Below are 21449 nucleotides of genomic sequence, written 5' to 3'. Positions count from 1 at the left end.
TTTTAAAAGTGAATTTAACATACACTAACTTCTCACTGTATTTATTGCCTGGTAATATATGATCCAATATAGGCATTCTTTGCTTTTTAAAAACCAACCAAACGTTTTAAGGCCTAAGTGCTTCCAAGCTTCTCATATGCAGTGCATGTATGGATAAAAAACTACTTCTAAACAAAAAATAACTTAAAGTACATTTTACCAAGAAACAAGAAATGAAAAAACTAAATGTTAACAAACTGATGGTGAATTTACCCCTAAGACAATCTGTAAGGGAAGTGTTAGCTTTGGTTTACCTGGTGGATATAAACACAGAGAAATGATGTCCACACAAATTCAGATGAGTTTTTGCTAATTAAATATAAGAAAGAAATGAGCGTTAGTAAATCAGCCTTGATATTGTTTAGGTGGTCAGACTGCTTTATATGCGTGCACAAGCTTGTTCTTGTTCCACAGCAGTAAAACACCATTCTTCATCCGTCTTTCTCCAGTGTTGTCACCACTTGCTTCTTATATTTGAAATATCCTTTTCAATCGACTCGCTACTTATCTCTTTGTTTGATTTACAGTGTTTGTGTTTTTATGGTCTGGAGCTCCATTCAGCAAAGTTGAGAGTACTCAAATTAGCTTCCCTGGAGGAAAACTGACACCACATCTTCTTAACAGCCCAGGGTGCAAGTTGATTCATTAACAATTTAAAAACCGTAACACTCCCTATGAAGAGCCTTTAATACAGATAGATATCTAATACTATTGTGGTTGCTTTACCAAAATATAACCCGTCCTGTTTGAACAATCACCACATAAATTATGCTATAAATCAAGTGTTTAAACCATGAAGTCACTGATTCATTAAATGAATATTCATGTACAAATGCAAGAGAAATAAGGCAGAGTAAGTCTTCCAAAAAAATTTGTGTTTGTAAAATAAAGTATTTTACTTGAAATACACAAGTACATAAAAGAGAATTTACAAAGCAAAATGTTCACGAAAACATAACAAAATATGCATAAATAATATAGAAAAAGGACAAGAAGGGGTGGGGTCATTTCAAAAGTGCCTTCAGATTCCTCAGTTAAGCCAGCTTCACCAGTCTCTCACTGGCCTCCCACAGCTTTTTGGCCACACCTGCATCTTTTGCAAAAGGACGGAGCACTGCAGGTCGGCAGTCGACGAAGTACCCCCCGCTGTGTTTGGCAGCTTCATCTGACACGGCACAGTAGATGACAGTCTGAGCTCCAATCTCACACGGCACAAAAAACATCCACATGATCACCTGCATCAGCATCCGGAACAGGAAAGAGTAGTGGCATGTCCAGCTGCTTTGCACAAAACCTGGAGTAACATAAAAATCCAAGATATGAGGATAATTATTAACTTTTTAGGTCTTTAAATAGTTGAATGACACAAGTTTGTATTTTTGCCTCTGTACATCGCTACAATGGATCAAACAGTCAAGATGCGGTGGAAGAGTTTGGTACTGTTAATTTCAGCTGTCATGCTTGGTACCATTTTTTTCCTCATCCAGGTAATTAAATAAAACGAAAAATCATAATCTCCTATACTGCTATTCTCTCTAAATGGTTTCGTGAGCAAAGGTGGATCTGACTGAAAAACCATGGATTATGCTCATGTCAAACGTGATTCATTAATAACACGGCAGACCCAAACGGTTATCCCAAAGGAAACCCTGCTTTATTGCCTTCTCTGACTCTAAAGACACCATAATTTAAAAAAAATCAACTGCATGTTTCATTCAGTAAGTTGTGAAACTTGCACTTGAAACCTCAACAGGTTGTTCAAGTCATAGATCAAGAAAGGTGAAAAGTTTTTTCTCAAAGACTAAGCACTTCTTTTTGCAACCAGGAGTCGCCCCCTGCTGGCTATGAGAAACAATGCAGATTTAACTACATCCAACATTGGTCTCACTTTTCAAAACCAGAAGAGACTTCCCAAATATTGTATAAAAAGGAAGGGGAGAGGGGTTTTTTTGTTTTGTTTTTTTTTACAGTAAAACTGCAAGCTCTGTTAGGAAAATGTACCTCTTGAAGGATAAAGATGGAAGGGTAAAACAAAATCTCTTTATAATTTTTAACCATTCTACCTCAAGGCAAATTATAGAAAGAAGACATAATAAAAACTAATTAAAGAGAACTGTTGATAAAAGGTTTTTACCAGGGTGCACAGCATATGAAGTCACTCCTTTCCCGTCAGTGATGCGAGCCAGTTCCTGACTGAAGTAGATATTAGCCAGCTTGCTGCGGCAGTAGGTGAAGAAGGGAAGCAAGTTGTAATTGAGGTCCTGGAAGTCCAATTTCTGGTATTTGTAAGTGGAGCATGTGAGGGTCACCACCCGGCTGGGGGCACACTCCTTCAGGCGAGGAAGAAGCAGGTTGGCTAGAAGGAAGTGCCCCAAGTGGTTGACGCCAAAACACATGCTGAAGCCATCATCCGTCCAGTCAAGGATGCTGGGCATGCCTGCACAAAGAGAAAGAAAGAGATCAAAAAACAATGAGATGGTGAGGCAGGAAACAGGTGACTATAAAATCCTGCTTTTTTTTTTTTTTGTTCCATACAGTGTAGCTACAACACAGATGTTTATCACAATGTGTGCTGGGAAGCATCTGTAGTTTTAAAGTAAAACTATCAGTCTACAGTCTCAATAAGCTTCTGCTGTCACTGCAAACTTTTCTATGCAGGATTCTGCACAACATCAGCAGCTTGCTTGTTTTGGATCCGACATGGAAAAACAAACCTAAATAGTGTAAGCTAATCAACTCCAATCAAATGTGATTTATTAAAAGGAAATAGTTCCTATTCTATATATTGCTTTTGATATTGTTTCATAGATCAAGAGACCTAAATGTGGTTGACACACTCACCTGCATTATTGATCAGGATATCAAGCCTCTTCTCTTTCTGGAGAAAGTTCTTACAGAATTCCCTCACTGAGCGCAGGTTGGCCAGATCCAGCTCCATGTGAAGGACGTTCAGACTGTGACTCTTTAACTTGATCTCTCTGACGGCCGTCTCGGCCTTGTCCGGGTCTCTGCAAGCGATGACGACACGGGCGCCTCTCAGTGCCAAGGCAACAGCGGTCTCCTTACCTATACCTGAATTACCACCTAGGAAAAATGATAGGACATTTATATATTAGTGCTTATGTGAAATCTATTACTGTAACCCTGCTTGGAATAATCTAAGTTTTATTGTAATATTATTTAGTATTTTGACTTCTATTAAAAACTTAAACCCCACTAACACTGCATCAACAACAAAGCTTACTAAAGGTGTGTGCTGCCCCACACATTTACCTGTTATAAGAACTGTTTTACCATCAAGTCTTTTCAGGTCGGTGAAATATCTCCTCTTTTTCATCCATTTCAGAATGAAGAAAAAAACTAAAGATGCGAGAATTGTGTAGAAAACATACATTTCCCAGCGAGCAGTCTCACCGACACTGACGTCTTTAATACAACCAGCTGATGATGCTGCTAGCTGGTTAGCTTGTTAGCTAGATGACTGAGCGCAAAGTCGCATTTCCCCCCGTTATTCCGACATTTGGGTTCGTTGTCGCGGTAAACGTAGGAGACAGTAGATGAAGCAGGGCGAATTTCAGACACAAATATAGCTTAATTCAATACAACAATCCAATGCTGCCCATTTCGAGTCATTTGCAGGAAGATGCGAGGTGTGCGCATGCGCGAACCGCTCGCCCTAAAATCTCGCGAGTTTATGCGTGGATAAACCCATATGTTAGTGGAGTGAACCAAGCACGAGTTAACGGTTAAAGTTGTAACTTTAAATAGCTGAAAATGAAATTAAATACGTGACAGTGCGAGTTTTGGAAAGAATATATACATTTTGTTGGTTTCCTGTAGGAAAAATAAATAAAAACGTCAGACCTTAGCGTCTGTTAATCAGTACCTCGTGATTTAGAACTGTTACTAAAGTCGAATACTTAATTTTGTTTGCTACCTCAAATGACCTTTGGCAGACTTTCAGCCAAAGATGGTGTAACACAGGCAGGAGCGTGAACGTTATTTTGTTGTCCAAGCTAAAGATGAGGGGAAACTTTAAGATATTTTGTCTCATTGGGCTTCTTATTGTTTTCTCATATAACACAGCTGGTAAGTCATTTTCAAAGTTTTTCATTAGACAGATAATCAGAAATTATGCGCACCCTGTAATGGAATGCGGCTGTGCTGTTGTAATATAAAGTCGATATATATTTTGAGGTATGAAGTGCAAATATTTTTTGTTACTATTCATTAGGTCAAACGTGCAGGGGACGCTGTGGAGATGTACTGGAGAAGTGCTCCTGCCATGATACCTGTATGTCTTTGATGAGCTGCTGTGCAGACTACAATCAGTCCTGTTTCCAGGTGATCCCTTATTCCAGCTCCATGCTGGGCGGAAAAGCGCTCAGGATCCTCGGATTGGACCTTCATCCCCATGGGCAGCTTCTCTGCAGGTGTGTTTTTGTAGTATAAGAGTGTAATTTTAAGGTCAGAGATATTTTACTAGGATTTAGATGGCATTGTGGGTAATTAGCCAGATCTCAGCAAACTGATGGGAAATGTGGGGCGGAAAGTGCTTTACCTGTGCTGAAAGGTGGTCTAAGATGTTAACATAGCTTACTAAACTGTGAAGGTGAAAGGTTTGGCGTTTATGTTTATACACTAAGCATGAACAGAAGCTAAGGTTTGTAGTCAGATTTCACTAGTCTCTCTATATTTGTGTTTTCCATCTGAATCACACAGTTCTTGTTACTAATAAATTGTGTTCTTTTTTTTTTTCAGGTTTAAAGGTGAAATTTTACGTGATGGATTTATTGATGCTGAGGGCCGTGCATACTGTATTTCTCCTCTATTGTATGAGACAGGTTGGATACCATTTGATGTCTCAACAGATGGTATTAAGTTTGACAGATCTGCACAGTATTTCTCAGGTAAGCTGCTGAAATATAAAGCTGTTTATTAGGGGTGCAACGATACACAAAATTCACGGTTCGGTTCGGTACTTTGGTGTCACGGTTCGATATTTTTTCGATACAAAAAAATGTTCATGCCTTTTTAATTTGTCATTTATTAAAATTATATATATATATTTTAACTCAAAAGTACAGTTTTTAAATTTAATGTTGCTGAAACAAAAGTAATTAAAAAAATAAATATATCTCAGGGCTCTCAAAATTTCAAAATCCCTGGTAGCCCTTCGGGCAGGGACTCTTCAGTTTTTGGTAGCCCAAAATAAATGTAAGTAGCCCGAATAAAAAAGAGAGCAATTTTTTGATTGATGTTTTGTTTCCTTTACAATATTATATATTAAAGTATAATATTGTAAAGGAAACAAAACATTAATCAAAAAATGTTGAAAAACAAATTACAACATTGTACAAAAATTACAATCATCAACTCAAATACTTGGTTCTAATTGAACAGAAATTTCTATGAACTTGTAAGAACTGTGTAGGACATGAATCAGTCTGTGTCAGATCCTGAATTTGAAATTTCCACTGAAGTCACGGGTAAGAGACAAGTGGAACCAAGATCTAGGCCATTTGCTTTTTGAAGTTTGCAAAGACTGCTAAATTTTGCCAGTGGTAGTTCACTCTTTGCAACATAGTACGCTGTTCTAAACAGATTTTTCAGGTTTATTTTTAGTATGTTATTGCAATTGGTGTTTGTTCTGGGAAAGATATTGCAGACTGAGCAATAATGCATTTCTTGCATTTCTCATGGGTTCTAATGGGGGCCTTTCTTAAAATGACTGGTCCCAGTAACAAAGGCGCTTGTCGACTCAGAAATCGAGAGAAAACCAACAACACATCCGGCAGAACATTATGTTATTTACACGGGTGCACATAAGTGGTCCGCATGTGCGCATTCGCTGTCAAAATAAAAGACGCGCACCAGATAAGAAGTTGCAACGCGCGTTTGCGTCCATATAAAAAGCACTGTTTTTGTCCGCTAGAGTGGGATTTTCACGGCACATTCCACACCACATCTCTGTGCGTTCATCATTTGTTTGAAGCCAGCTCACCTCCTGCAACCACTTTTCCGAGAATACGTGCTTCTTTTGTGGTTCGGACTCCTTCTGACATTTGTTTGGAGGTGGAGGAAGACCAAAGTAATTGCTTAAAGGAGCTTGCTTCTTCGACATCTTTAAGAGTTCTAAACTTAAAGAGTCTGTCCTCCTCCAGAAAATCTTATGTATGCAAACACGCGTTGCAACTTCATATCTTGTGCGCGTCTTTTTTTTTTTTTTTTTTTTGACAGCGAATGCGCACCTGCGGACCACTTATGTGCAGCCCCGGTTATATAGCTCATCATATCGCAGCCACAGAAATTATTTTGTCCATGAAACCATAAAGCTGCACTTTCTTTTTGCCTTATAGTCTGATTTGTCATAACTTTTCCGTTTTGTGGTAAGCTTTTCTTTGGCTGTCACTTCTTCACCCTGACCTGTCTTATTTGGCTCAGCAGAACTAAAATATATGTCCTGCTGCTTTTACACACACACACACACACACACACACACACACACACACACACACACACACACACACACACACACACACACACACACATAACGCTCAGCGATTCTCTGCGCGATCAACCTCTCACATGTTTAAGCTGCGGGAGATTTCACTTGTCATGTTTGCATAGTAAGCTAACGATTGATAAGACGATGTCAGAGGAATTGGTGCGCAAATTATCATCACTCACAGATCAGTACTGTCGCTCTCTATACACAGTTAGCGCGATTGCAAAGTGAAAGAAAAAACAAGCGCAAATTCAAACGCGATTTCAATATGTCACATATTGACAATGGCTCGCCGATGCCAATGACATAATTACCCAGCTACATTTCCGAAAGAATGCAAAATCATTGGCATATATTTTTCCTTCCTACAATAGCCCAACGGGCAGGGCAGAGATAGATTTTGGTAGCCCGACTGGAAAAATCGCTAGCTCCGGGATGTCGGGCTAGCGATTTTGCAAGCCCTGTATCTGATTCAGGAATCACTCATCTTTGGAAAAGAGAGTTTATTACAGAGAAATGGCTCTTTCCAAAATAAAAGCTATACTATATGCTTCTCCTGGGCTATATTCTCAGCAGCATAATGTAGTGGGTCAGGGCTGTTCGGGGTTCTGTTTGTACAGTTATGTTTTCTTTATGTTGCCATAGTGACGGGTGACGCCTCTCGCTGCGACGGTTTGTCCTTCCGGGGTCAGAGGGCGCCCTGTGTGTTGTTGTTGTTGTTGCTGCTGTGCGGTTGCCGCACTGAACAGTTAGCTAGCGGCAGTGTTCTTCTGTAGATGTCAATAAACAGCTGTGCTCACTGGCTAGCTCACGGGAAGCAAGACCAACCTTGTTTGAGAATCATGTGCTAACGGCTGTCTAGGGTAAAGTTTGTAGCATGCATGCTTGTTGTTTTTGTCTGCTTCCACTTCTCCTAGCACTAGGATGATGTCGGCGTAAATGTGCAGTCATATTCGTTGTGTTCCCACTAGTGCTGTCAGCGTTAATGTCATTGAAATGAAGTTAACGCCACAACACGGCAAATCTCCGTTAATGAGCTATCCCTGATCGCCCAGTGTGTGGGGCTAGACGGCCAACACGTTAACGAGCTAACTGCGCTAACACACTAGTTCCCACCCATGTAATTGAGCATTGCGTGGCACATCCAACATACTGTTTTACTTTAGTCCATGACACGCTTACCTTCAGGGTCATGTATCTGATTGAGGAATCACTCATCTTTGGAAAAGAGAGTTTATTACAGAGAAATGGCTCTTTCCAAAATAAAAGCAATACTATACGCTTGTCCTGGGCTATATTCTCAGCAGCATAATGTAGAGGGTCAGGGCTGTTCGAGGTTCTGTTTGTACAGTTATGTTTTGTTTATGTTGCCATAGTGATGGGTGACCCCTGGGTGTGTCCTTCCGGGGTCAGAGGGCGCCCTGTGTGTTGTTGTTGTTGCCGTGCTGAGCAGTTAGCTAGCGGCAGTGTTCTTCTGCAGATGTCAATAAACGGCTGTGCTCCCTGGCTAGCTCACGGGAAGCAAGACTGCCTTCAAAAAGGGACTCATAATGATTGTTTTTCATGCTTTGATTTGCCACAACATGGCAAATCATGTGCTAACGGCTGTCTAAATGACTCGGGTAAAGTTTGTAGCATGCATGCTTGTTGTTTTTGTCTGCTTCCACTTCTCCTAGCACTAGGATGATGTCGGCGTAAATGTGCAGTCATATTCGTTGTGTTCCCACTAGTGCTGTCAGCGTTAATGTCATTGAAATGAAGTTAACGCCACAACACGGCAAATCTCCGTTAATGAGCTATCCCTGATCGACCAGTGTGTGGGGCTAGACGGCCAACACGTTAACGAGCTAACTGCGCTAACACACTAGTTCCCACCCATGTAATTGAGCATTGCGTGGCACATCCAACATACTGTTTTACTTTAGTCCATGACACGCTTACCTTCAGGGTCATGTATCTGATTCAGGAATCACTCATCTTTGGAAAAGAGAGTTTATTACAGAGAAATGGCTCTTTCCAAAATAAAAGCAATACTATACGCTTCTCCTGGGCTATATTCTCAGCAGCATAATGTAGAGGGTCAGGGCTGTTCGAGGTTCTGTTTGTACAGTTATGTTTTGTTTATGTTGCCATAGTGATGGGTGACCCCTGCGACGGTGTGTCCTTCCGGGGTCAGAGGGCGCCCTGTGTGTTGTTGTTGTTGCTGTGCGGTTGCCGCGATGAGCAGTTAGCTAGCGGCAGTGTTCTTCTGCAGATGTCAATAAACGGCTGTGCTCCCTGGCTAGCTCACGGGAAGCAAGACTGCCTTCAAAAAGGGACTCATAATGATTGTTTTTCATGCTTTGATTTGGCATGATTTGCCACAACATGGCAAATCATGTGCTAACGGCTGTCTAAATGACTCGGGTAAAGTTTGTAGCATGCATGCTTGTTGTTTTTCTCTGCTTCCACTTGTCTTTGCACTAGGATGATGTCGGCCGCGTAAATGTGCAGTCATATTTGTTGTGTTCCCACTAGTGCTGTCAGCATTAATGTCATTGAAATGAAGTTAACGCCACAACACGGCAAATCTCCGTTAATGAGCTATCCCTGATCGCCCAGTGCATGGGGCTAGACGGCCAACACGTTAACGAGCTAACTGCGCTAACACACTAGTTCCCACCCATGTAATTGAGCATTGCGTGGCACATCCAACATACTGTTTTACTTTAGTCCATGACACGCTTACCTTCAGGGTCATGTATCTGATTCAGGAATCACTCATCTTTGGAAAAGAGAGTTTATTATAGAGAAATGGCTCTTTCCAAAATAAAAGCAATACTATACGCTTGTCCTGGGCTATATTGTCAGCAGCATAATGTAGCGGGTCAGGGCTGTTCGGGGTTCTGTTTGTACAGTTATGTTTTCTTTATGTTGCCATAGTGACGGGTGACCCCTCTCGCTGCGACGGTTTGTCCTTCCGGGGTCAGAGGGCGCCCTGTGTGTTGTTGTTGTTGTTGTTGCTGCTGTGCGGTTGCCGCACTGAACAGTTAGCTAGCGGCAGTGTTCATCTGTAGATGTCAATAAACGGCTGTGCTCCCTGGCTAGCTCACAGGAAGCAAGACCAAACGACACCTCCGTCTCCTCCTTGTTTGAGAATCATGTGCTAACGGCTGTCTAAATGACTCGGGTAAAGTTTGTAGCATGCATGCTTGTTGTTTTTGTCTGCTTCCACTTCTCCTAGCACTAGGATGATGTCGGTGTAAATGTGCAGTCATATTCGTTGTGTTCCCACTAGTGCTGTCAGCGTTAATGTCATTGAAATGAAGTTAACGCCACAACACGGCAAATCTCCGTTAATGAGCTATCCCTGATCGCCCAGTGTGTGGGGCTAGACGGCCAACACGTTAACGAGCTAACTGCGCTAACACACTAGTTCCCACCCATGTAATTGAGCATTGCGTGGCACATCCAACATACTGTTTTACTTTAGTCCATGACACGCTTACCTTCAGGGTCATGTATCTGATTCAGGAATCACTCATCTTTGGAAAAGAGAGTTTATTACAGAGAAATGGCTCTTTCCAAAATAAAAGCAATACTATACGCTTCTCCTGGGCTATATTCTCAGCAGCATAATGTAGAGGGTACAGTTATGTTTTGTTTATGTTGCCATAGTGATGGGTGACCCCTGCGACGGTGTGTCATTCCGGGGTCAGAGGGCGCCCTGTGTGTTGTTGTTGTTGCTGTGCGGTTGCCGCGATGAGCAGTTAGCTAGCGGCAGTGTTCTTCTGCAGATGTCAATAAACGGCTGTGCTCCCTGGCTAGCTCACGGGAAGCAAGACTGCCTTCAAAAAGGGACTCATAATGATTGTTTTTCATGCTTTGATTTGGCATGGCAAATCATGTGCTAACGGCTGTCTAAATGACTCGGGTAAAGTTTGTAGCATGCATGCTTGTTGTTTTTGTCTGCTTCCACTTGTCTTTGCACTAGGATGATGTCGGCGGCGTAAATGTGCAGTCATATTTGTTGTGTTCCCACTAGTGCTGTCAGCATTAATGTCATTGAAATGAAGTTAAGCCACAACACGGCAAATCTCCGTTAATGAGCTATCCCTGATCGCCCAGTGTGTGGGGCTAGACGGCCAACACGTTAACGAGCTAACTGCGCTAACACACTAGTTCCCACCCATGTAATTGAGCATTGCGTGGCACATCCAACATACTGTTTTACTTTAGTCCATGACACGCTTACCTTCAGGGTCATGTATCTGATTCAGGAATCACTCATCTTTGGAAAAGAGAGTTTATTACAGAGAAATGGCTCTTTCCAAAATAAAAGCAATACTATACGCTTCTCCTGGGCTATATTGTCAGCAGCATAATGTAGCGGGTCAGGGCTGTTCGGGGTTCTGTTTGTACAGTTATGTTTTGTTTATGTTGCCATAGTGACGGGTGACCCCTCTCGCTACATCACATGAAAACCAAAATAATTCCAAACGCCAGATCTGAATGAGGGTGGGGGAGGTTCAATTTGCCATGTTGCAAGGAGAGCTTAACTTCTGTCTCGCTAGTTTGCCCTGCGCTCTTCCTTCTGACAATGCTGTCTGTGTTGAACGCTCAGTGGATCTGCGCTTGACAGTGCAGCCTAGGCGGAGTAGTCGAACGCAGATTCACTGAGCGCTCAACACAGACAGCATCGTCAGAAGGAAAGTTGATAAAATAAATTACAAATTTTGTATTGTTCGATACATATGCGTACCGAACCGAAAGCACTGTATCGAACGGTTCAATATCGATACGAGTATCGTTGCACCCCTACTGTTTATGTCCTGTCTCTAAACTGATCGATATCTAAACCTTTTGGGGTATTAACTGTCTATTAGGTTGATTTAGAAACTATAGAAAATATTTTAAGTGCTATTTAAAGAAGACTTCATTGCAGATACAGTATTTTAATTCCCACTTCCCCAACTAGATATTGGCCAGTGTGAAAAAATTAAATAATATAGACCCATTTTGCAATTATTCATGCTGCTTCCAATACATTATTAAAACTGTTGCTACAACTTGTGAATTACAATTAAATTTGTTGTGTTTAACTATCAGTCCATCCAAGTAAAGCAGATCCTGCTTATAAAGTTACCCTGGGGAATGCAACGCAGTGGCAATACTACGGCACGCCGAATGTGGCAGGACGACTTGAGTTCACTTGGAATAGTTCTTTGATCAGTGCAGAGAAGGTCAACATAGAGCTGTGGGGTTACAGAGAGTTTAAAGCAAAAGAAGAGACAAATGCATCAGCCCTTTTAGAGGCAGAGCTGCGGTATCTGTATTCTCTTGGAAGAAATCTGACCAACACTGGTGCCTTCAGCTTCATCCCTGAGCCCAAAGAGGACTACTCTGACTGGGAGTTGGGCAATATCCGCATTACTGCGAGTTCTAACGTGGAAGGAGCAAGGTATCTATAATACATATCAGGCATTGGACATGTCATATTTAAACATTATTTTGTCCCATATTTGTAAAATCTTGCTATAATGCTAACAATTTTGCATCCTTTTCATAGTTGTTAAAATTCTAGGAATAAGGTGAAAAAATGTGAACTGAAACTATTATGCTAATTTCAATTTCTGTATTGTTATTCTTGCATGACTCCCAGGTCAAAATAACCTTTGTTGTTATACTGGCCATCATTTGCCATGACAGTTCCTCAGTCTTTAAGGCCATCTTAAGGCTTTCTTCTGATTGGCAGCCCCTCACAGGCAAAAGATTTGAGCAGCAAGTGGAAGTGGCTTCTGTACTTACAACCAAAGCTCTGTGACTGAAATGGAGAAAAACATTGTCTGAAACAAAGAGGCTTAGCCTTTTTTTTGCTCAAACTTACGCTGACCTCAGTGTTCAAAACTGTGGCCATATTTATTATTAGCATCCACCACTGGAACAGTGTATTTATGAACATGGATGACAATAAGAGGTTCATCTTAAACGTATAGTTTTATATCTGTCAGATATCAGAAAGAGGTTATTTGGATTTAATCTGATCATAAAATGTGCCTGGCTTTAAAAACTTAGATTTAAGGTGACTGTCTTTGTAATAACCAAAGTTTTTATTTAAGGTTTGACATTTGGATTGATTGTAAACCTTGTCTACAACCCTTCATCATTGCAAATGTCTGCTAGCATCTGAAACGCGAGGATCTACTACTGTTTTCTGTTTTTATTTGTACCAAAATCACAGTTTTGTTTATAACACAGAGATGTACAAGGCCTCTGGAGTGGAGGCCACGTGTTGGCCTGGCACCTGGAGCAGGCTTTCAGAGAAAACTCTGCAGCCTGGGCACACAATAAGTGTCTGAAATGGGATGTGCTGGAGGAAAACCTGCCAAACTTCCTGAATGAACTCATCGACTGTCCTTGCACACTGGCTCAGGCCCGAGCAGATACAGGCAGGTTTCATGTGAGTACATGTACCTCAGCGAATCCTCAAATAATATCTGTACAGATTGTGTGTCACATGGTCAGATACAGTAGAGCATAAGACTCCTGTACTGGATTGCCTTTCTTCAGTTGTTCTAGACTGAAGTCTACATACCCTTACCCTTAGTAAAAGTATATTTACATCATGTCCTTAGGGATTAATAAAGGATTCTGATTTACAGCTTAAAAAATCCCAACTAAGAACCTTTACTGTTCTGAACTGTTTTTAAAAGGAAGCTGTTCTTTAGTATTCTCAGGGTTACGGTTAGCAAGGCTAATAAGGGTGGAAATTAAAAAGATAGCATGGATTTTGGATTTTGTTCTCCTCTGTCTTTTTGAAAATATTTCTAATCTTGTTCTGTTAAATTGTCAGTCTGGCTGATTTGTGCCTCTGTAGTGGACTGCGAGGGTAACATTGTCAAGGCCTGTTAAAGATTTACACCGGTCATTGTTATTTATTTTCCATCCATTTTGCCGTTTCAGACTGATTATAGTTGTGACATTGAGAGGGGAAGTGTGTGCACTTACCACCCAGGTTGTGTCCACTGTGTCCGAGCAATTCATGCCAGGTAGGCGTGGCATAATCAAGAAAAAATCAAGTTTTTAAAAATGTAAAATTGAAATACGCTTTTCCTTTTTATTGCGATTTTTGTTTTATCATTTGTAGTCCTATCCATGGATCAGGGCAGCAGTGCTGCTATGACAGCACAGGTTCTCTGGTGCTGACTGGAGACTCAGTTGGTGGAAGCACCCCAGACAGGGCTCACGACTGGGGCTCGCCACCCTACATTAAACCCCCACGGGTGCCAGGGTATTCCCACTGGCTTTATGATGTCATGAGCTTCTATTATTGCTGCCTGTGGTCCCCACACTGCCATATATACTTAAAACGTCGACCTTCAAGTGGGTGTCAAAACTACCGACCACCAAGAGCAGGTGAGACGACTCTTCAGTCAAGTCATATGTCTTTATTTAATTCATAGATGGGAATGAAAAGCGGGTATCAAGACCTGATAAAACCGTTTTTATTTGAGTCTTATATCAGAATTATTGACTAGTTAATTTTGTTGTTTAACTTCAGTAAGTAAGTCAGCTATATAAAAATGTGTCTTATACTGCATACTGCAGTAGTAAGTATCTTTTTTTTAAAAAGTCAAACATCCTCATTTATTGCTAAAATAAATAGGCCCACAGTGAGTGTTTGTTAATCTTTATCCAAATACTTCTGTCTTCCTTGAACCTTATAATATATTCTGCAAACGGTCATTAGAGCAGCAGGTTACATAAGATTGGTTTGCAGGTAAAGTAAATGAATGACAGAATATTGCTGAGAGTTAAAATGTGAAAAACAAAAAACTGACTCCATCTCATGAGTTTAAAAACAACATCGCAACCTCTATGTTGATATTAGAAAAGCTCTGCGAGAGATGAGAAATAATTATGTTTGTGGGCATCGCTGCTTTTTTCTCAATGCCTCGCAGGTGTCGTCCTCGGGGATCCACATTTCATAACGTTCGATGGCCTTAGGTACACTTTCAATGGCAAAGGAGAATATTACCTTGTGTCGTCACCAGCAAAAGGCCTGAGTGTTCAGGCCAGAACAGAACAGGTGAAACTTAAGAACGGTGAGTCCACGTTTGAGGTGAATGGCCTGTCTGAATCCACTCTTTGATCCCCATGGTGTGCCTCTGGAATTTGCCCACGCATACTGACCTTAACATCGCGTGACGCATTCTGTCTTGTTTTGCATGCACTGTTTCTCTTAATGTTTTACACACTGAGAGGAAGCAAACTAAGCCCCTAGTTTAAGAGAATGCACTAGTGCTACAAAATGACAGCCTTGTTTTTTTACTCAGTGCTTCTTAGAGTCAGATGTGTTGAAGAAGAACAGATGTTAGCTTCGCTCGTTAGAATTTTTTCCAAGTCATTATATAAGAGCCATGGGCCAAGTGACTTGGAAAGCCAGATGCCATTAATAGTCCCCTCATTAGATCAATGTAGACAAACATCTGGATTATTTGAAACGGCAGAGACTTAAAGTCAACCTTTATTTCTTTTTTCTTTTTTTTTAAATACATTTATATTATTACTCTGGTTACAAATAAGAGTTAGTAAGAGCCAAAATCTAAGGCCCTCCTGAAACGCACCATGTTTTTTTTTCTACTCTTGGCCCTGTCTGATGTCATTAAGAGGGACTGTCCCAAATAGGGTTCTAATATCTTAAACACAGAGTTCTGACTGTGACCACAGGAGCAGAAAAAATTGCTTGTTTCTGGCAGAGGATGAAACGAGTGTTTGTACCGAGACCCAGCATAAGATAAACAAGGAGCTGTAAATTATGTTAATTGAATGATAGGTCCCCTTTTATGTTGACTTCAGAGTACATAATGCATATTTAAAATGTAATTATGTCCAAAAACAAGGTACTTTGGCCAAAGCCACACGGCTGTCGTCAGTGGCTATGAAACAGGATGCATCAGATGTCATTGAGGTGCGTGTAGCAGGGGCCCATCTTCAGGTGCTGAGGAACCAAAACATCCTACCATTCACTGAACAGAGATGGATGGACCTACATGGTGAGGTGCTTTAGATTCTCCTGACTTGGTTAAAGCTCTGATAAAAATCGTTACACTTTTATTACCCAAAGTTACATCAAAAGAAGGATCTTAATTATTAACAAAGTAACTTTAATAAAATAAAAACTCTGATTTTGGAGGTGATCTTTTGTGATTTCCTGTCATTACTGTGCATTCCTCCAACAGTTTATTCACTGCTTTTTGTTCTCATACTTTTTTCGTGCTTTCTTGCTTACATTTTAAGGTTTGCCTGTTATGTGATGCAAAGCCTGCAGACAGTTATTGTTTAGGATGATAAAACACAAGTTTTTTAAAATTTAAACCATGCCTTGTACATATTTTAGTTGCTCAGTTTTTTGTTTTATTGTTACATTTATTAAACTGGAACCGTTTGTTATAAACTCATGGATGAATCTATGTTTTCTAGGAGTGTATGTGTTCAGCCCCAGTCCTGGGAATGTGACTGTAATCTTTTCCTCCGGTGTTGGCGTGAAGGTTCGTCTGTATGAAGGAACCATGGCAGTGACCGTGCTGCTTCCAGGAGAGTTTTACAACCACACCCAGGGTCTCCTTGGCTCAATGAACTCTGACCCGTCAGATGATCTGACCATCCAACTCGGAGAAGTCATCTCCTCAGCTGATGCCACGTTGGAAGAAATCTTTACCTTTGGAGCCAGCTGTAAGTAAGAGAGCCTGTTGTTTGTGAAACAGCAGAAAATCAATCACATTGAGCAAACGCTGACAACCAGTTATCAATCGAAAACACTAAATGTGCTTATGAATCATTTTGTTTTTGCGAGCTCTTTTCTGTGTTTACAAAGGCAAAAGGAATATAAAGATTTGCTAATAATCCCCACATCAAATGGGTTTTTTCAGCGTTTTAATAAAAGGACTACATATTTGGCTCAATTTATGATAAATGTTTTGAGAGTGCACAGAAGGAGAATATGCAAGTTTTAAGTTAGCCTTAATAGATTTTAGAGAGTGAGCAAGTAAAAGCACATAAATTGGTGCTTTTCAATTGTTACAGATCCTTAAAAACTAGTGAACAGCTGACATACAATTAACCGTTTAACTGATTTCATGTGCTGTTTTAACTGAAACAGACACTCAAAACAAAACGACAGCATGTATTTGACTCGGCTCTGGGTTTTTTTCTTGCTTACATATTGTGTACTTCTAATTCTTTACTTTTCATACCACATTCTAGAAAATAATCAGTTTCATCCAAGGTTTAAAAATAGTTGTTTTTTTATTCAGAGATATGTCCCCTATATGTTACAGACCTTTAGTTTCACCATTTATAAGCCGTTTTGTTAAGTCCAAACCTAAATGACAGTGTGTAGTAATTTCACAAATATACTTGTATGGTTTTTGTTTTTTAACGAATGAAAATATTGTGTGTTTCTGCCCATAGGGAACATTTCAAAGAAATCCTCCCTTTTCACATATGATTCAGAGCACCTTTTGGATATGTATAATATCCCACCGAGCCATGACCCCACTTTTGTTCCAGCTTTTTCTCTACCCGAGAGCCTTGATGACCCTTTGGTGGCAGACATGTTGACGATGTGTTATGGAGAAGGTTCACAGTTTTGTAAATATGATACCCTGACGACTCGGGACCTCACAGTGGGAAATGCCACACTCAAGGCCTACCAGAAACACCAAGCCCTACTGCACGCCCTGAAACCAGGTACCACAGGAAATAAGAGGAAGCCTATTCATATGTAGTTTGTGATTACATGTTTATTCTTACTGTTTCATTTTAAATAAAACTGAGTATCTGAACAACACTGAACACCAGTGTTGTTACGTAGAAAGGATTATACATCACATTATGCCATAAGAAAACCTAATAAGAGAAAATATTAGTTTTGGAAATTGTTTTATAGTTATACGTCTGAAAATAACCCTTTTTAACCTTTTCTTTAATACTTGGCAGAGCACAATGAAATAATAGTTTAGTGTGTTATTCTTCCTTAGTGGTGTCTTGTGGCTGGCTTCCCACACCAAGGAATGGGTGGAAGAACGGGACTGATTACCTGGAGGGGAGCACTCTAAGCTTCGCCTGCAACAAAGGCTACATAATGTATGGATCTGCAGAGCGCACCTGTCTGGGTGATGGGACCTGGACAGGAGATCAGCCCTTCTGTATTACAGGTACGCTCTAAAAGTAAAGCCATAATAAACAAGAAGCTCTCTGAGAACGCAAATCTCTGCCGAGGCAGGGCACTCTGTGGGCAGTATTCACCTTTAGTCGAATTGAAATTGTATAAATTTCTTGTTTTTATACACACTTTAAGAAGTTTATAATTTAAAATAAATCTAATTTTGATGGATTTGATGGTAAAATGAGTTCAGCAGATATGAATGTGAGAAAAGGAGCAATAATATGAACGCATATGATCCAGTACTATATAACTATTGCAGACATTATTAATGAAAATCTCTCTTCCAAGTGATTAATGAGCTGGTTTTTTTTTTTAAGACAAACAAGTGTGTTGATGATCTGAACAGAATCATGTGCATTTGATCAATTTTTTTTATGTCTTTAAAGATGGGAGATGGTGGATATTTCAAAACAGTTCCCATTGGCAACAGAGTTCAGTGCCACATGTCTGAAAAACATTTAGAAAAAAAAGAAGTCTCACTTTCTTTGTGATAGATTCCATATCTCAAACTCTTTGTAACTCCCTGCCAGCTGAGTCTTGTAGCATGATGTATACTGTCATTGGCACTGAAGTATAATATAATTTAGACTGGAGGGAAAAATGTGAACGCTGTAATTTCTCTGTCAGTTTAAACTTACACGTTTCGTGCTCCACAATTGGTAGCAGCTTCCTCTTGAAATTGAGATGACTGGTGAATCTCTTTCTTGTCATGCAGTCTTTTGGACAGCAAAGATTACATAGACTTGGCTCGCGGTTGCTCATGCAGACCTTCAGTAACAAAGCTACAAACGTCTGAACTTGAACGGGCTCGGCTTTGTGTCTGTGAATTAGAACCACCTGGAACCATCTAATGCTTTCATTCATCACCTCATCTAAGAACTCAAAATGAGTATTGTAGTTTTAAGCTGATGCCATCAGATGGCAGTATTTCCAATTGAATACTCTTAGTGTGGTCAGTACCAGTTCTCCCAGTATGTCAAGATTCGTACAGCATCAGAATTCATTTTGCAGCCTGAAAACCAGAATGTTTTTTTTCTGGTAACTTTAACAGAGTTTTTATTTTCTATGCTCTGAAAAAAGCCTCACACATATGCACAGCCAAGCTGCTTCCAATTAAAATCATTTTAATAACCTTTTTTTTCTTTTTGTTTTGCCTTTTTTGGCTCTACAGACGTGACAAATGTGTGAGCAACAGTTTATCTCACAATGTTATATTCACGCAGTACGCCCTGTTTGTTTGCATACTGCTTGTAATGCATGTACTTTCTGTAGTATGTGTTCAGTATATTCTTTGTAACATCAGTCGCAGAGTTTATGGAAGTAAAAAGAAAGTGAGCTGGAACGCAGGCCCAGTATAATGTGTTTGTGACAGAGCGGGTTAATGCCTCGTTTTGTGGAAATAAATGGTTGGTTTTAAGAAAACAACTGGTAATGACATAATAATTATTTGTATTGCAGTTAAATTAAGATTTGATGAAATGGTGCATCTGAGAAGTGATGAAGCAGAGAATCGAAAGCGCTTAACTTCTCATCCACCTCTGCTTTCGTCCTTTCGTGGCCTCACTCCTGCCCTCCATCCTTTCCTCGTTATAACCACAAACACAGACTTCCTCTTGATAGTGATCGGGGATAAATGAGCTTCACTGAAAAGATTTGGAGTCCCTTGTAACAAACAGCTTGGTACAGCTGGATACAATTGATCCAAACTCAATTATTAGCATATTGGTTTCATAACGTGGTTATCTAGAGCAGAACTGTTTAGAAATGTTTGTTATTAAGCCTGGTGATATCTCTTTGTTTTTCTCTACATCTGTTATTTTGCTTTCTTTTCACAGCGATCTCCTTTCTGACTTTTTTGCTCAGGTTTCATCTTAATTATTATTACATTATCCATAATTGGAAAATACCATGCATATCCCTTTTCTGACTACTTGAACTTGTGCGACTGTGATGGATGACTCTCCTTCGGTGTGTCAAAAACTCAATTTGAATTTTATTTGGGAGAAGAAGAAGAACTTTTGGGCCTTCAATTGTCACAATTAGGATTGGTGGTGAGCAAAGATTGTGGGCGAAGAGCACAGTAGTGCTACTGACCCCTGGGGAGCGAAGTCATGCTGCGAAAGCTTGCAAATGTTGGAAAAAATGACAAGAATTCTCCCGGTCAGGCTCCTGACCTGATGAGCTGCCTGTGGCCTTAGACACTGTGAACTTTTCCACTGCTGAAAAACTGCTGGGTCATTGCAGTAGAGCGGTGATGTTCATCAACACTAATGTCAAGTTAGTTTGAAACAGGCTTTATACTTTGTTGAAGTTTTGGACACATTCCTGCTATACTTCTCATCTCTTTATGGGCGCAGAGTGCTCATAAAGGCCACGTGGTTTTATTTGTTTTTATGGTGCAAGATGTGGAAATTGTTGATTGTAGCTTGTGCTGTCTCTCTGACAGATAGGTGCACAAATAAACAGTCATATTCTGTGAGGTAGTGCTTTAATGTGACCGTTCTACACGGGCGTACACACATACACACACAAAGGTGGGCCTTTTTAGCCTTGTGGAAAATGATTATATTTGCTGTGGCACTCTCGTTACACAAATCAGAGCTAACAACTGCAAACATGACCTGAGGTTCGGAATGGCAGGTGTTGCATGAGCTGTTACCTCCGCCATTCGAATGTGACCTCTAACCAAGTAAACATACTAAATACAGACAGAGCTGGAGACGCCCTGGTGGATCTCGCCTCCTCCCCTTAAATGAATCACTGCAGCACGATGTGCAGGCTGAACAGTTGCAGAATTGGAGTCACAGCTGAGATGAAAAGGCTGTGCCGCTGAACAACAAATGTGACCACATCCAGTTTGACTTCTTCTCTGAGTCACTTTAATGAGTTGCTGCTGAAATGTTGCCTGCTATCAGCAGAGGTGACAGTAAGTCCTTTCCATCAAAAGTGGATCTCTGTATGAATTTTCCCATCACTAAAATCCCCAGCTATTTGAGATGGATGCTGTACTTGTCGGCGTGCTTTTTTAGCCATTTTAGAGTTTAGGTAGTGGTGGTGCAGTGTGTTGTGAGGATAATGTTAATATCTTCTGCTAGAAAGATGGGAGTGTTGGAGAAGTGAAGGTGGAGTTTGGACTGAAAGTCCTCTGAGTGCTTTTGATCTCACGACTGACAGGGCTGTGAGAGACTTACAAGGTCCTAGAGCTTACTAGCATTGCTGTGCCTTGTCACGGTCTTCTGAAAAACAATACCCCTGGTTGAGTATCAAATGCATACCAATAACAGGTTTGGCCCACCTTAATGGCCTTATAATATTAATACAGTTTCTTGCGTAGAGGGGAAGAAAGTGATTAAAGGGAAGGTGACAGCTGCCAGAAGGGGATCGAGCAATTTTCATAGGGAGTAGTGACGTGGGTTGCAAGACAAAGCCTCACTCAATTTACTCGCTGTGGTTCTCTCTTAGATTCCCCTGAGATAGTGCAGCTGAGCATTGAGAGAGAGGCAAAAGTGGTTGGTAAATTCAGGTTGCGTAGGAGAATGAGAATTGAAATGCCAACCAGGGACAGCTCGAGACCTTAAAACCAGTCATGTTGCTCACATTTTAGTGTCTTGCTTGTGGCCATTTCTGTCACTGAAAGTCTCTAGTTGATAAATTCCACTTAGCAGGCTTTTTCACCTCTGTTATATTTTAATT

General features: G+C 40.6%; 2 protein-coding genes across 6 annotated transcripts in view; one reads left to right on the top strand and one right to left on the bottom strand.

Annotated features, from left to right (window-relative positions):
* Window positions 1-766: 766 nt before the first annotated feature.
* On the bottom strand, window positions 767-3736 carry LOC146563005 (retinol dehydrogenase 14). Its single transcript, XM_085295327.1, has 4 exons — window positions 3313-3736; window positions 2881-3123; window positions 2174-2476; window positions 767-1333 (listed from the first exon to the last, which is right to left on the bottom strand). The coding sequence occupies exons 1-4, from the start codon at window positions 3431-3433 to the stop codon at window positions 1074-1076; spliced, it is 927 nt and encodes a 308-aa protein (XP_085151453.1). The 5' UTR covers window positions 3434-3736; the 3' UTR covers window positions 767-1073.
* Window positions 3737-3756: 20 nt separating this feature from the next.
* Window positions 3757-21449, top strand: part of susd2 (sushi domain containing 2) — a 35613-nt gene continuing 17920 nt past the window's right edge. For 2 of the 5 annotated variants that reach the window (XM_085295320.1, XM_085295317.1), the window contains exons 1-12: window positions 3757-4128; window positions 4274-4472; window positions 4801-4949; window positions 11636-11987; window positions 12785-12986; window positions 13490-13575; window positions 13674-13942; window positions 14488-14631; window positions 15430-15582; window positions 16010-16261; window positions 17000-17278; window positions 17569-17745. In XM_085295320.1, coding sequence (XP_085151446.1) covers window positions 4062-4128; window positions 4274-4472; window positions 4801-4949; window positions 11636-11987; window positions 12785-12986; window positions 13490-13575; window positions 13674-13942; window positions 14488-14631; window positions 15430-15582; window positions 16010-16261; window positions 17000-17278; window positions 17569-17745 — 2329 coding nt within the window. In that variant the 5' untranslated portion in view covers window positions 3757-4061. Of the gene's footprint in view, window positions 4129-4273; window positions 4477-4800; window positions 4950-8139; window positions 10461-11635; window positions 11988-12784; window positions 12987-13489; window positions 13576-13673; window positions 13943-14487; window positions 14632-15429; window positions 15583-16009; window positions 16262-16999; window positions 17279-17568; window positions 17746-21449 lie in introns of those variants that run through there. The other 3 variants (XM_085295319.1, XM_085295318.1, XM_085295322.1) reach the window with 3 other exon arrangements.

The sequence above is a fragment of the Mchenga conophoros genome, linkage group LG12, assembly GCF_057382185.1.
Source record: "Mchenga conophoros isolate Kocher_MC1m ecotype Shallow Benthic linkage group LG12, M_conophoros_male_GT1.1, whole genome shotgun sequence".
NCBI classification, from domain to species: domain Eukaryota; kingdom Metazoa; phylum Chordata; class Actinopteri; order Cichliformes; family Cichlidae; genus Mchenga; species Mchenga conophoros.
Note: the sequence above shows the minus strand (reverse complement) of the source record. Positions and strands in the feature narration are given on the sequence as shown.